The following is a 13868-nucleotide window of genomic DNA, read 5'->3' as shown; positions in this document are numbered from 1 at the left end:
ACGAAGGAATATCGGAAAAAGTGTGGTCGTCCAAGTGTTCCGTAAAAAATAGCGTGCCGTTATGTGCGACGATCGACGCGGTACGCGTTTCTTCACACGGAAATCTGCAGTTTCTTACTTCTCCGTGGTGCCGCGGTGCTGATTACGGTAAACTGTGATAATAGTGATAACGTTTGAGTGATTTCATCCGATCGAGCAAGGTGAATTATTTATACGTGACGACATAGGCTTGGGGAATTTATATGCTAACCACATTCTCTCCTTTCTCTCTCTTAACCACGTATAAAATGTTAGAATCCTGTTATAAATTATTGATAATCGTTAACCTATATTCAACTAAAGTTTTTAATATATTATCGATTATTTTATAACATGATACAGTTTATCGAGAACGTTTCGCCTGCAAAAAATTAAGGTAGCGAACAAATCTCGCTAATCCACCAAACAAACGTATCCTTAAGCAAGGTTAGGTTACGTAGTAAAACACTGCTTCTCGCAACGCATTGGCGCTACGTCTTTCTCTTTAAGCTAACAAGAAGAATAAACAAATTCCAATAGCCGTACGTGCGATTTTGCGGCATTACGTCATGCTACTGTACGCAAATATGCATGCGATTTATTTATGTAGACTCTGATCGTGTCCACGACGACCACGACACGAGGCACAAAGCAACAGCTGCTTATATTGCGAATAATCTGAATGATAATATTTAAACGTTCTTCGCTCACGAAAAGAGACGCTCACGATTCCGTGCGAATTTCGCGAATATTTCATGCGACCGCCGCGCGTTATAATGCTGCGCCAAGTCTACGTTTGTGACTCTTTAATTTAACACAGACCTATTTCTCGAAATAATCACTATTTTATAGAAATAATTTAATATATTCTATATTCTATTTTTTATATCGTTTAGGTGGATCGACGTATCATCTCTATCATTCTCTTTCTCTCTTTGTTTGGAAAAAATAAAAGTGTTAAAGCGCGCGTTTTAATTCACCACCTACCTCGCGCGTTTAATTGTAAGATAGAAAACCGGATTCGCGGAACGTGGCCGAAAACGTTCCGCGTTATTAGTTACCGTAACGACTTTAAGCCGTCTTATGGCCGGGATAATCTTTTCTCTTCCCCCCTTCCCCCCTTTCCTTTTTCTCCTCCTGGGTTTCAAGGCGCGATGCCGCGAATAGCACGCGTATAAAAAAGCAAACGAAAGCAACGAAAGAATAGATAGACGGAAGTGCGCGCGCGTGTACGCGGATAAGAATTAACGGTTTATATAACTACCTACCCATATAGCATATAATTCCATGGTTGCGCCTTGCGAGCATAATTAGTACGAGACTGTGTTCATTATCCTTTGCGATATTACGTGTGTTTCGGGTCACTTGGATAGCTTTTCCTTCGCCTCACCGTGACTCGACTCTTTGTTCGTCTTAACACGTTGCCTTCTACAAAAGATAACGTCTAATCTAGATTAATAGCTTCTTGGAAAATTACGCGAATTTATTCGCGCAGAAAGAATACATCAAAATGAATCAGATAATCTTACACAAGACTAAATTATTTGAAAAATTTGCAAACGTGACGTTACTATTACTTATGAATCAAAGTAGCGCAAGGCTCTTATTTCTGGATAATTATATTAGACGTCTTTAATTGGTTTAGCATTATTTTATATGTTATTTCAAAAAGAGAAAAAAGTTTAAGTGCAATGTAAAACTGTTTGTAGGAAAATATGTTATATTTATTTTATTTCCAATATGCAGTTTAGCTAAGGTTATATATATATATATATATATATATATATATATATATATATATATATATAAAGTTATACGACGTTGGTGCAACCGGGCCTAAGGAGAACATTGCACGAGAAAAGTGTTATTACTTTTTTTCCCCACATCGTGTATGCTGCTATATTGGATATAATCGAGCTCGATGAATGTATCCAAGTTTAAATTAGCCTGTTACATTCAAGCGACCACAGACACCAATCGTTTATTGAAAAGTGTCATCGGAAGGCCATCCGTGGATGGCCATCTCTTCTCGCATTAATTGAAAATTATACGTTTTAAGTGGTTCAGTATTTACACGCATAATTCGCAACACGATTGATTACTCGAGCCAGCCACGCGGCCGGCGACCGCATTCTCGCATGGGAAACATTTTTTTGTCATTTATACTTAATGAAGCGTTACTATAGCGTTACTATCGCTATATCGCTCGTTAATTCAACAACGTGCGCGTATAATCATAACGATTTTGTTTCATCGCGAGAAGCAAGAAATGACCAGCTGCGGTTATCCTCTGGATGCAACCAACATCGCTTAATGTTAATCATAGTTATCTGTGCATAAACCAACAGTACACTATAACTGATTTCTTCGGTACGAAGTCCAGTATACGTATGTTTAACATAAATTATCGTTATAAATTTCCTCGTAGAATTCCATAAATTTGAATTGCAAATCTCGATCGCGTATAAGTAATCAGATTTTTATTTTACATTTTTCGATGTATGTGAATATACCCTATTGCGCTAATTTTTTCCAAGGAATTTAAAAAGTCTTAGTTTTCTCGTTTTTATTTTTATTTCTTTATACGTGCAATATAGGGTACAGCATTTTTTACGTTATAAATTGTAATACGTAGAGAAACTAGCGATCGCTGAGCAACGTTGATCAAGTAAGAGTCGCTGGTACTTACAAGTTCGAGAGATTCAATCGAAACGATGAGTTACTCAAACGAAAGAGCGACAAAGCGCCACAAGGGTCTTGAGTTTATCGCGCTCATGGACGACCCCGACATATATCAATAGCAGGTTTAATTGCGGATTTGACGGGGAAAGTTTGATTAAACGGCCATTATTCCGCCGAGATAACGCACAATCTGCGATTCAAATGTTCGTCCCTCCGTTTTCCGTTTCTGCCGCGAGCACAGCGCGGAACAAAGGGAAGTTTATTTCTCGGTCGTAAGTCGTAAGCTGTTTTTCGAGCGATGATACACGCGCGTTTATCAAAATAAGGTTTAAAATAATGATTAACAAACGAAATAAACAAAGAAAAATGCGTAACGATAAACATCAGAAATTACAAACAATAATTGTTTTGTATCAAAGTATCGAAACTTTACATATCTATTACAGAACACACCAAGCATCATAACAATTACTATACAAGCAGCTCTATCGCTATAATATCACAATATTTTTATTAGTATTTTTATATATTTAATTAATTATTATTGCTGAACAGCAGTGGATATAGTTACTGAAAATTTTATAGACATGAAAATTTCAAATTTATTTTTCAATCTTATACTTAAAAGTATTATTATTCGTTTCTATGCTGAACTATTTCGTTTTCTTTTTTGTCGTTAAACGACGTAAAATTAAATAACTTCTCCTTGCGAGAATCCGATTGTCGCTTCATAATTGCTCACTACTTTACTTGATTAATCTAGCTTTTTTCTCGACCGACAAAAACGACGAATTACTCAAGATACCATTTTATATTCGTTATGCTCGACAATAGGGTTCTCATAACGGTCGTTGTGCACTAGAAAAACAAACGAGCTGCGAGTCTTTTCTGTTCATTCTCAACTGTCGTTGCTTAACACACCGAATGCACAAAAAAGGTATGAAGCAATCGACTGACGAGTGTAATACTTAACGATTGCAACGATCTATGGATTGCAGGACTTCGATGCAACAATTATACAATATGGGTTACATAATTTTTGTGCGGAGGGGAGGTCTGCCGCAATAAAAATGTTGACCACTTTGTATTATGACTTATGACCACATACCGCGGTTTTTCCTGGTTCACTCCAAGTGACATTTTGATTATCTTGCGGAATGCAGTAAGGTGGAATTTCTTATTAATACGGATGTATGTTCAATGAGACTGTTACGAGAACTTCATTTTTTGCGTTCAGTGCTTATTACATAATTTTTACAATTCAAACAATTTCAGCAAAACTTGTAGTAAATACTAAATATTCAAATTATGCGCAGAAAACCCAGAAACCAATCTTCTTGTTCGTTTTATGCCTCGTAAATGTTCTCGTGGATGAAATGTATGCAACATTTAGCAATATGATATTACTTTGCATATATGGCATTAGCCATGAAAAATTATCTTCTGAAAATATGCAATTTGCAATGTTTTTATTTTTCTAATAGAATTACGCAATAGAATTAGCGATTTTTTTGAGTAAATCACTTCGTGCCAATGGTATCTGGTACATAGTACCTGGTACCTGGTACCTGGTGTGTGCCTGCTCCTCGATAATACTTCCCCGTGATTGCAGGTATTTGTTACGTCGAACAAAAGACCTCGCGCCAGCTATCGCGCTAATCGTGAGTCGCGCATCGCAGCACACGTGCACGCAGTATAACTGCATTTTACTTTTATTTTGAACAAACGTGAATTTATTGATGCATCATTTATCGACATCATATCTTACTCGCCTAAATTGAACGATAAGTAAACAAGAATTGACATTGATAATTATTTGAATAAATGGATACACAACAATGGATGATATTAAAGTTAAAAAGGCTGAGATATTATCATATTTTTCTAATTTAAAATATCTATTTTGTTCTTTCGTCGAAATATGACGCAAATAGAGAAGCAGCTGGTTTATCTTGAAATAAACGGTTATTACAATAGATGAGAGTGCGTTGCGTAACCCGTTACAATTAAAAGATTCTTCTCTTGCCCCGACGTTCTCCTAGTTTAACAAGATCGTAGCGCTCGCTCGGAAATTGATGGCCGACCGTTCTTTTATCCGTATATTTAGCCTTGTCGACGCTTTTAGAGCTTGTTCCTCCGCCTTGGTAACACGCCTTGGCACTACCGGAAATAAAGACGTTCCATCCGGCTTTTCTAACATGACTAGTGTAACGTGCCATGCGACGATGGATGCGCCTTGTCGAGCGCGACGTCTCGTTCCATAAAGGACATTGTCAAGAGGCGGTAGCGGCGCCGCGGCGGTTATCGCGAGCAAACGTGGGCGTCCCGAGGAAGTGCATCCTTCGCGTGTTCGGACGTTCAGACATTTGGACGGACAACACAATTCTCCCTTACTTTCAGCGCGCATCTTTTTTAATCCGTGGTAAAATGTTGATTGCCCGGATATCCGTGTGTTATTTTATTTAACCGTCACACCCGTCGCACACTTCTGAAAATAGTCTTTTTCTCTTTTCCTTTTTCTTTTCGTTTTTTCTTTACCTTCTACATATATTTTACCTCGCTGTAGGTATGTATATAGCTATATGTATAGCAAAGTATAAGAATACACCGTACGGAAAATTTAACGCGATCGACAATTTCTGACATTAAAAAGTTAACTTAGAAAAATCTTTTTTGTTGTTATTTGATATTGACAAACTCCGCAAGATTTTTACCAAGTTAAAGTAAATCTTCTCACCAATAATTTTTTGAATTATATATGCGATATAAACATTTATATTGCGGCATTTTTCAATTATTCATGCAGTTTACTAGAACGCGTCGTTAATTTACATGATAAAGTTTATCATCGGAGTATAGAGTAGGTACTCTTGACCACTCTTAGTTCGCGTTTGGCCACGTCATACTCCTGCTTTCTCGACCGCAAATCCTCATTTGCTGACGAGGCCGGTTATTTCGTCGGTTTTTCTGCGGCCCTCTAACGAAGTCCTTCGCCGGTATGCAACGGCGCGACGGCGTGTCGGTGCATCGCGTGTCGCACGCGAAAGCTTCGAACAATGTAGCACCGCACCGACAACGCCAGTCTATACGTATATACGCGTTCGTAAGTTTGTATCACATCGCGAATCGCGGCACCGGACAAATTTATCAATTAACGCAGCAACAAAGAAGAAAACTGAAGAACTGAATAAAAAAAAACTGAAAAATAGATTTAAAATACAATTTCTCCACTATATTATTAGTGCGTTAAACTGATCTCCATAGAGTGCAGTATAATTTTGATTCGCTGTTGATCTGAATTAAAATCATGTTATTCTGTATTGACCGTGATTTCATCATGTACTAAGCTCGTGATATACGTGTCACTTCCCCATTTACATAACAAATTAGGATTTTTTTATTTGTCATCCTGCTGGCACGCAACATACAAAAACAAGCTTCTTCAAGTATTCCAACAAGAAAGAATATAGCGCAGCTTCTGTCTATCGTAAGTCAGCGCGTTACGCTGCTGCCTAATGATTAATGACTCTCACTTTCTTATCTGCTTACTTATAACGCGCTGACACTGACATTATGTCTCGACGAAAGTCTGGCGAGCGTCCAAAATACTTCTAAACTGTTATTACTGTTTTATGATACGATTTGGAAACACTAAGCTGCTAATTTTGTTTGTTCGTGCGCGAAGCAGAGTATTGAGCCGCGCTTTTCATTGTCCTCGGAGAGAATCGCTCTGATCGACATAAATCATCCGGATGATTCGACACGTAAGAACTTTGCGATATATTCCACGAACCGTTTGTTGTAAATGTCATATCATATAGCGCTCTCTCTCTCTCTCTCTCTCTCTCTCTCTCTCTTTCTCTCTTCCCTCCCTTTCCCCCCTCTTCCCCCCTCTCTCTCTCTCATACCTTAGAAATAATATAATGTATAATTTCATATTTTTTTGACGAATTGATTCAATATTAAATTGCCTCTATGTTCATTCTAATTAATTGATTTCTATTGACATTGAGATACATTATTTTTATATCAATAAAATTGTCTTAGACAGCAATAGATTCTAATGCGTTGATAGTGATAATTTTTTGTGTATAAGAAGTTTATAAATTAATAGAAAAATTTTAAAGAAGTTTATAATGATGAGAAATTTAGAAAATAAACCTATAGTATATTCGTGAGTAAGTACTTGAAGCGTGAAGTACTTCAATATCTACATATTCCAAGATTTGCAGAGCTTATCTCAAAGATTCTTTTTAGCGTGCTTGTGAATGGGGCGTGGCACGAAACTACGAGTGGAAAGCGCGAAAGAGTACAAAATACTTGATCTTATTAAATAAATGAGGAACATACGCGATTTTTAAGTAACTCGGTTAATCTGCACGCATCTATGCCTATTCCATTTACGACATATACATATATATATGTAAATTTCACGTTTCTATCTCCCACTTTTAACTCCATTTATAGAGTTGCGTAACAAATTCACGGCTATATCAACAATCGTTTCGAGGTAGCAAACCGGAAAGAACGTAGATTTGCAAATAATAAAAATTTATTTGTAAAATAATCCTTACGATTTCAATTTACGATTAAATCGATGCACATTATTTATACGTCTACATTATCTTGACTGTTTTATGACTTTATTTCAGATTTTTTTAAAAGAAAGATTAAAAATATTTCATTGACAGAGTTAATCACTTCTCTAATGGCTCGTTTCACTACGGTCGATTAAATCGAATTTTTACTATTTCGATAATTTAGAATTGCTGAAAAAATAAATGCGATATTATTTACATTTCACAATTTTATCACTCACCACTATTATCATATCACACATATTTGTGGTCTTGATAACTCGCGACATCAACTAGAAAATACATAATATTTTGCGCCACTTTTACGCTTTAATACGACGCGCATTTCTCGATGTATTTTATCGTTTCGCGACTCCGTGCGTACAATATATAAGGATTCTCGGCGCGACGATCGTCAGTGCCGAGTGTTAGGTAGACACGCTATCGCTTATCAGTAATCTACCGCTGATAAACGGCGTAACGAAGTCGAGTTGGCCGGCCCCAAGCGCTTATCGGTGCCTTTCGAGAAATGGACCCAGTTCGTCATAACCGGCCGTTGTCCGCACAGCCTTGGTACTGCCTCTCTTTAGTCTTTTCGCTCGTTCGTTTCTCTCCTTTTTTCGGGATCGACGCTTTCGAGAGACAAAGGAAGAGAGGGAGATCGAGCGCCGAGTGAGTTTTTAGTTTTTATGTGTCGTATTTTGAACGAAAACTTTGCGCAGGTGTAATTTTGTGTGCAATATGTGTGTTGTGAGTGGCACGCATCGCGCGTATGGCACGCAACTGGATAGCGCGTGATCGACGGAAATTCACATTCTACGGCTTCTCCAATTACAATTTTTAATCTCGGAAAAATACACGCGTTTCGCATTGTCGTATTATCGAATATAGCTCATGGCACCCGAATGCCGGCAACATATTTAGTCGATAAAAGGACATTTGTCAATATATATATGTATATGCACGTGCTTTCTTTCTCTCTCGGCCACAGAGAAGTCCTACTAACGTAACACTTTCTCGAAGAACGTTAACTTAATCCTTAAATATATCAAGCGTATCAATATATACTATCAGGTTCTATACATATACTATTGATCATGCAATTTTCTTGGAACGTTTGAATTCTTTGCATAACCGTCTTCCCGAATTATCAATTAATGAAATAGAAATATCAACTTTTTATTTTACATCTTTCTGAGTTTTCGTAATCCCTCTTTCTGTTTTTGTCGTTTTCCTAGAGAGTGTTTCTCTTATTGCTATATTTTTATAACTGTTGTGTAGACTAAATAATACAGGATCTCGTGTAATCTAAGGATTAGTTGAAAACTTGCATTTGCGGTCATCCTTATGATCCAATCGCTTCTTAATCGCGGGAAGAGACGGTTGCCGTTACGAAGTCGCTTCTGCGAAACAATAGAAATCCCACATTGTTATTGAATGTTCCTACAGCAATTAATAAGTACAAAGGCAGATCTGCATCGAGCCTATTTATTAAGAACGCCTTTAAGTCGCGATGATTGCACTATGCTTTGGGCAATTATGCTTCACCGGATACCGAAACTCTCTCAGCCTTAGTGAAAAAGAATTTCTTAAAACGTCTTGCAATACTGCACTAGAAATACACAAGATGTACGGGATCTCTCTGCATCTTGTGTCAATCTATATAATTAATTAATCTTTAATTAATACGGAACAATATCTAAATTTCGAAATAGATTTGTCTTAGGAAATAGTATCGGAAATATTAAAATTCCAATACTTGTTAAGCGATAAATGGTGAAGAATAAAAAATTGTGGAGAATTTTCTGAACTTCACGAATGAAGCTTTAAAAGATAAGAAACCTCTATTCTTTCTTTAATTTTAATGGAATGTAATTTTAATAGGATTTTAAGATGTTTCGTCGCAAACAAATTTAATGTTATTTGTCGAAGAGTTGCGAAGATAAATGAACTTAAACTGCTCAAAAGTCGACAGAACTTCTTGCAATCCGAGAAAAGGACTGCGAGTGATCTGGGACACCCTGTATAATATAGCTGATCTACAAATCTTCTTAATCTCCGTACTCTATCCCGTTTGCTCACAATTTATGACTCTATATAGCTTCGTTGAAAAACAGCGTCGGTGTTTGCGTCGATCGTTCGACAAGTTTTCTTCGACAGCTCTCGACGAATTGGTCACATGTATATATCGTCTTGACGAATAATCGAAAATTTCAATTGGTTGCGAGGCCAATTGATCAGTCGTTATTTTAAAGTGGAACATTATAGATCCATTATGCATCATTCTTCTTTTTATTATTAGTTTCTTTTTTTTTTCCCCCCCAAGTAAAACCTTGTTTATCTTTAAATATCTGCAATCAAAAAGATACTGTTATCTCGCCTTTTAATCTTTTAATCTACCACGCGACATTTGCAAGTGTATTACGAGCTGATAAAAATGGCGGAAATAAATCCTCTTGTAAAATCTTTACTCAGAATATGAAAGTTTTAAAATAATCACAAATTTACTATCTATGTTTACCTATACTAAAAATATAACAATTTGCAATCTAAAAATTACAATTATTTTAGATCCATTTGTCGCAACGGTTAAGAATTGCATGTCTAATATCTAATATTAAAAGAAAACTCATATTGGGTCATACTCATCATAATATTAAATTATTATTAAATTCATATAAGGATCGAAGAACTCAGAACTCATTACACGCTTTGTAATTTCTATATGATTAGATGTAACCTGATCGCTCTGCAAATGTATTCATGACAATCTATCGATTATCCGAAATATCAATTAATATTAGGGAGGAATTTTATTAGCATATATAACTTATCATTGGCCGTTTTGTTGGTGAATCTTTTAAATTGCCGTAAGTTTTTCATCGTGTATACATTCGAAATAGCATGTTCAATTTTCCATTGGCAAAATTGCTTCCCCACCCTTTCATCTATCGAGGGATTAGGTCACCCGTGTCTAAACTTCTCGTTTCAATCTCGGAGCAAATTTCCGGTTGGCTGCTTCACCTAAGGGAACGAATAGAAACGCCACTCGTAGAGCGCAAAAATTGGTGGTTCGTTTATAATCGTTTATTTCGTTAATTCGTTTTATCGGAAAATTATTGTGAAAAGGAAATTAACATTTAAATAGTCGCTTGGATTTTCGTCTGTTTACATACAAAACTGTATTTCCAAAATCTTAATAATAATTTGGTTTAATCGGTGAAACAACTGAATTTGCAAATATAAAAAATGATTATAGATGACGTAATATAAACTATATGTATTTCCATAAGAATATTTTTACATATTATAGAATTAATTTTATGGTAGAAACTGTTTATTATACATGTACATCTTGGCTTTTGAGTGATAAATTTCTCTTGGATTTCGTAAAACGTTAACTGTTCACGATATTGTATATATATATATATATATATAAACCGTTGAAGGAATATATTTCACTTCATCATTGTCGGGCCAGATCAAGGCAGAACTAATGGAAACTTATAAGTACACGCATCCTTATCATCGTCTTAGAACTGCACGGGGTATGACGTATTCTTTATACTCGATATCTCGGCATATCTCCGATCGTTTCGATAAAAATAATATGACATCCGTGAAATGAATATCGTTTTTTTTTTTTTATTGGTTTGGGAAAGAGTTAATAGATTAATATTGAATTTATTTGCTTCGTTTGCTGATATTTACTTGACTTAAAAAACAATTCACATTTCACATTTGATGCATAATGCTTATATGTATTATACGGTGACAAAATTTGCTAAATATTATTTTATGTAAATTTAAAGACTATTATTTATTGTATCATCATTGAAAAAGTCCTTTTTGTAACAGATTACTAGATAATTCTTTAATGTACAAAACTGTTCACCTCTTATCGTACTTTTTGTACGAAAATTTTCCAATGTGCTGACGCATTTGACTTAACGAGTTAATTTCGTTCGATTAAAAGCTATTATGTAATAGACATCTGAGTCACAGATAAAGACACACGCATGTTTACGAGTCTCCGAGCTTTATTTATCGTCTACTCGCATTAAACTGCGGTAATCCACGAAATTGCGAGCCTCTTTGCGTACCTATCTGCTTTATTGTCTACAACGTTATGATTGCAAAAAGAGCCAACACACAGTGCCGCCGTTCAATAAAGCTTTATTCCCCTATCTACAAAAAAGCCTATATTTGTACCGCTTATTCGCTTATTGATACATGTGATTGTTAATCGAATGAAGGTGTAGAGGAAGAAAGAGAGAATCGGTCAACTGGCTCGTGGTTCATTCTCAGGTTCTGGGTTCTGTATGATGTGTTTAATGATGATCGTCGCAGTGCTTGACGTCTTTTCTTAAAAAGAAAAACACGAGTCTTCTTCTTGACAGAAACTAAATCTTCCGTGCAGCGTCATTGACCGGTTTGGCCGTTGAATCGATGTTGAAGGTTTATCAGCGGCCGATACGTTATCTACAAAGGATCGTCTTACGAAGACGAGATTCTCAAGGAGAGCCTGAGAAACAGCAACGGGGGCCAATTCCCGTCTTCGTTCCCACGTGAGATTTCTCGATGATGGACGATCGAGAGAGCCCGTTCGTGCGAGCACAGGCCAGCAGAAGCTTGATTCGGCCGCAGACAGGTGCACGAAAGTTCTTGACGCCGTCGTCCGCAGAAAGGACAGTGCGTCAGCTGAATCGACAGGCTGCTAACGAATCGAGCCCGACGAGCCCGATATCGAAGCGATTATCGGCGCCGCTCGCGCCCTTGGAAAGCTTGAAGCAGTGGGAATTGGTAGAGGATGGCAAGGGTTTGCAAGTAGTTGAGAAACGGGCCGGCGCTTTAAGCCCGATCAGACCCAAGGAGATGGTTCCCACGAGCCCGCTCTACGGTCGCACTCCCGTTTCCGTAAAGAGACTCCTCAGCGACACGAACATGGACGCAAATCTGGAGGAGAAGTTGAGAGTCTTTAATGAGTCGAAGATTATCCAACCGATCGGACTTCCGTTTATCCACCAGAGGACGGAACTGACATCACCCGCTCAACTGTCGGCAAAGCCCAAGGCGCCGCTCAGTCTCGATTTGATTCTGAATCAGCAGCGAACAGCGTCGACGGGCACGACGACGGTCGAAAGCACCGACATGCTGCAACGATTGGAACAGCAAGTTAAGGCCATCGAGATGAGCACGATCGCGGCGAGGACGCGTCACTTGGAGAACAGTTCGGATTTCGGAGCGGAAGTCCAGCTCAGATACCAGGAACACGAGGACTTGTTGCGAAACATCACCGACGATGAGGCCGAGGGGTAAAATACATACTCTCTCTACGTCATACGTCAATCATTCACATTTACACGCTCATTCACATCACCGTCGATACCTCTTTCGCACACATTCCAAACACATCTTGCATCTTCCTCCCTTATTTTTCTTGATTCAAAGACAGTATTCGGTGACATTCGAGAGATTTCTTATTAAAGAAAATAGTTATTCAATTAAACGTTTAAAAAATCAAAACTGTTTTTATTTACAATAAATCTCCAGGATAATCATTTTTATTAAGGAGAAGTAATAGAAATGTCAGTCCTGAAAACAAATTTTAAAGATAATTTATTTTCATCTGGAAAAAAAGATTTAAGAGATTAATTATGTTTTAAAATTTAATATATCATCCATCGTGATCATAATCTCAATCTTTGCACGTTAATCGTCGTTGAGAAGTTCGAGTCACGGTATTTCAATCGGTCAATACCTGAGAACGCATACACACATACAGACGCACGATGCACGATCCATTTATACGTTACGTTTACAGAGCGACGATAGCCGTAGTCGCCTTAGTGATAATTGAGGAAATCGTCGTCCAACCTCCGCCTGATTCTCGTCGCCGCGCGCCGCGTACCGATTACCTACCTACCTACACGCCTGATCCGCGCACAATTGACTGTCCGTTTACACCCACGCGTGTCTCTTTCCTCGATACAATTGGCATTTAGTTTACGCAATGTCGCAACCGTGCAGCGATTCATTCCGTGATTTCCCGTCGGTCGGTTCGTCGCCATTACACGTCGGTCATTACACGCCCAACCGGGAGAGATCAGGGGAGTTGTGCGTGCCGCACTGGCAGATGTTTTGATGAATAAATATACCGGGTGTCTGAATAGATTGCAAGTATCACGCACATATCTCGATAATTGCTCGATTTCGCTTCGATAAAAAATATCAAGATAATATTTTCTGAATTATGAACGATTGAAAATAAATGGTTTTGCGCGAATTGTATCTGCCGGTGTATAAACAGATAACAAAATGTTATTCTCCAGTTTATTTCGAGTGGACTTTATCATAACAATATTTTAATTAAAGATTTCGATACCAAAAGATGAAAAGTGTTTAATCGTTAATTTTTGCCTTTATATCTGTTCTATTCTCGAAATGCATCATTCTCTCCTTGTTACGTTTGCAATGATCTCTCCACATCATCCCGAATTATCAAACACACGTTATCACGCAAAACGCTCGAATTATGACGGACACTTGTACACCTGTCTGTTATTATTGATTATTATCATTATACTCACG

At 37.5% G+C, this 13868-nt stretch overlaps 1 protein-coding gene and 1 long non-coding RNA gene across 17 annotated transcripts in view; one reads left to right on the top strand and one right to left on the bottom strand.

Annotated features, from left to right (window-relative positions):
• LOC112463218 (serine/threonine-protein kinase MARK2-like) overlaps window positions 1–13868 on the top strand; it is a 66092-nt gene that overhangs the window by 27997 nt on the left and 24227 nt on the right. For 11 of the 16 annotated variants that reach the window (XM_025029466.1, XM_025029458.1, XM_025029465.1 and 8 more), the window contains exons 1-2: window positions 114–200; window positions 11586–12592. The exons of 2 other annotated variants lie outside the window; for them this stretch is intronic. In XM_025029466.1, coding sequence (XP_024885234.1) covers window positions 11859–12592 — 734 coding nt within the window. In that variant the 5' untranslated portion in view covers window positions 114–200; window positions 11586–11858. Of the gene's footprint in view, window positions 1–111; window positions 201–7851; window positions 7950–11533; window positions 12593–13868 lie in introns of those variants that run through there. 3 more of the 16 variants (XM_025029453.1, XM_025029452.1, XM_025029454.1) reach the window with 3 other exon arrangements.
• On the bottom strand, window positions 95–7714 carry LOC112463221. The gene is made up of 3 exons (XR_003041758.1): window positions 7520–7714; window positions 1287–1446; window positions 95–152 (listed from the first exon to the last, which is right to left on the bottom strand). It is a non-coding gene; the product is annotated as an uncharacterized LOC112463221 (long non-coding RNA).

This window comes from Temnothorax curvispinosus, unplaced genomic scaffold, assembly GCF_003070985.1.
Source record: "Temnothorax curvispinosus isolate PA1 unplaced genomic scaffold, ASM307098v1 QBEX01013129.1, whole genome shotgun sequence".
Taxonomy (NCBI): domain Eukaryota; kingdom Metazoa; phylum Arthropoda; class Insecta; order Hymenoptera; family Formicidae; genus Temnothorax; species Temnothorax curvispinosus.
This window is presented reverse-complemented; position numbering and strand designations above follow the sequence as displayed.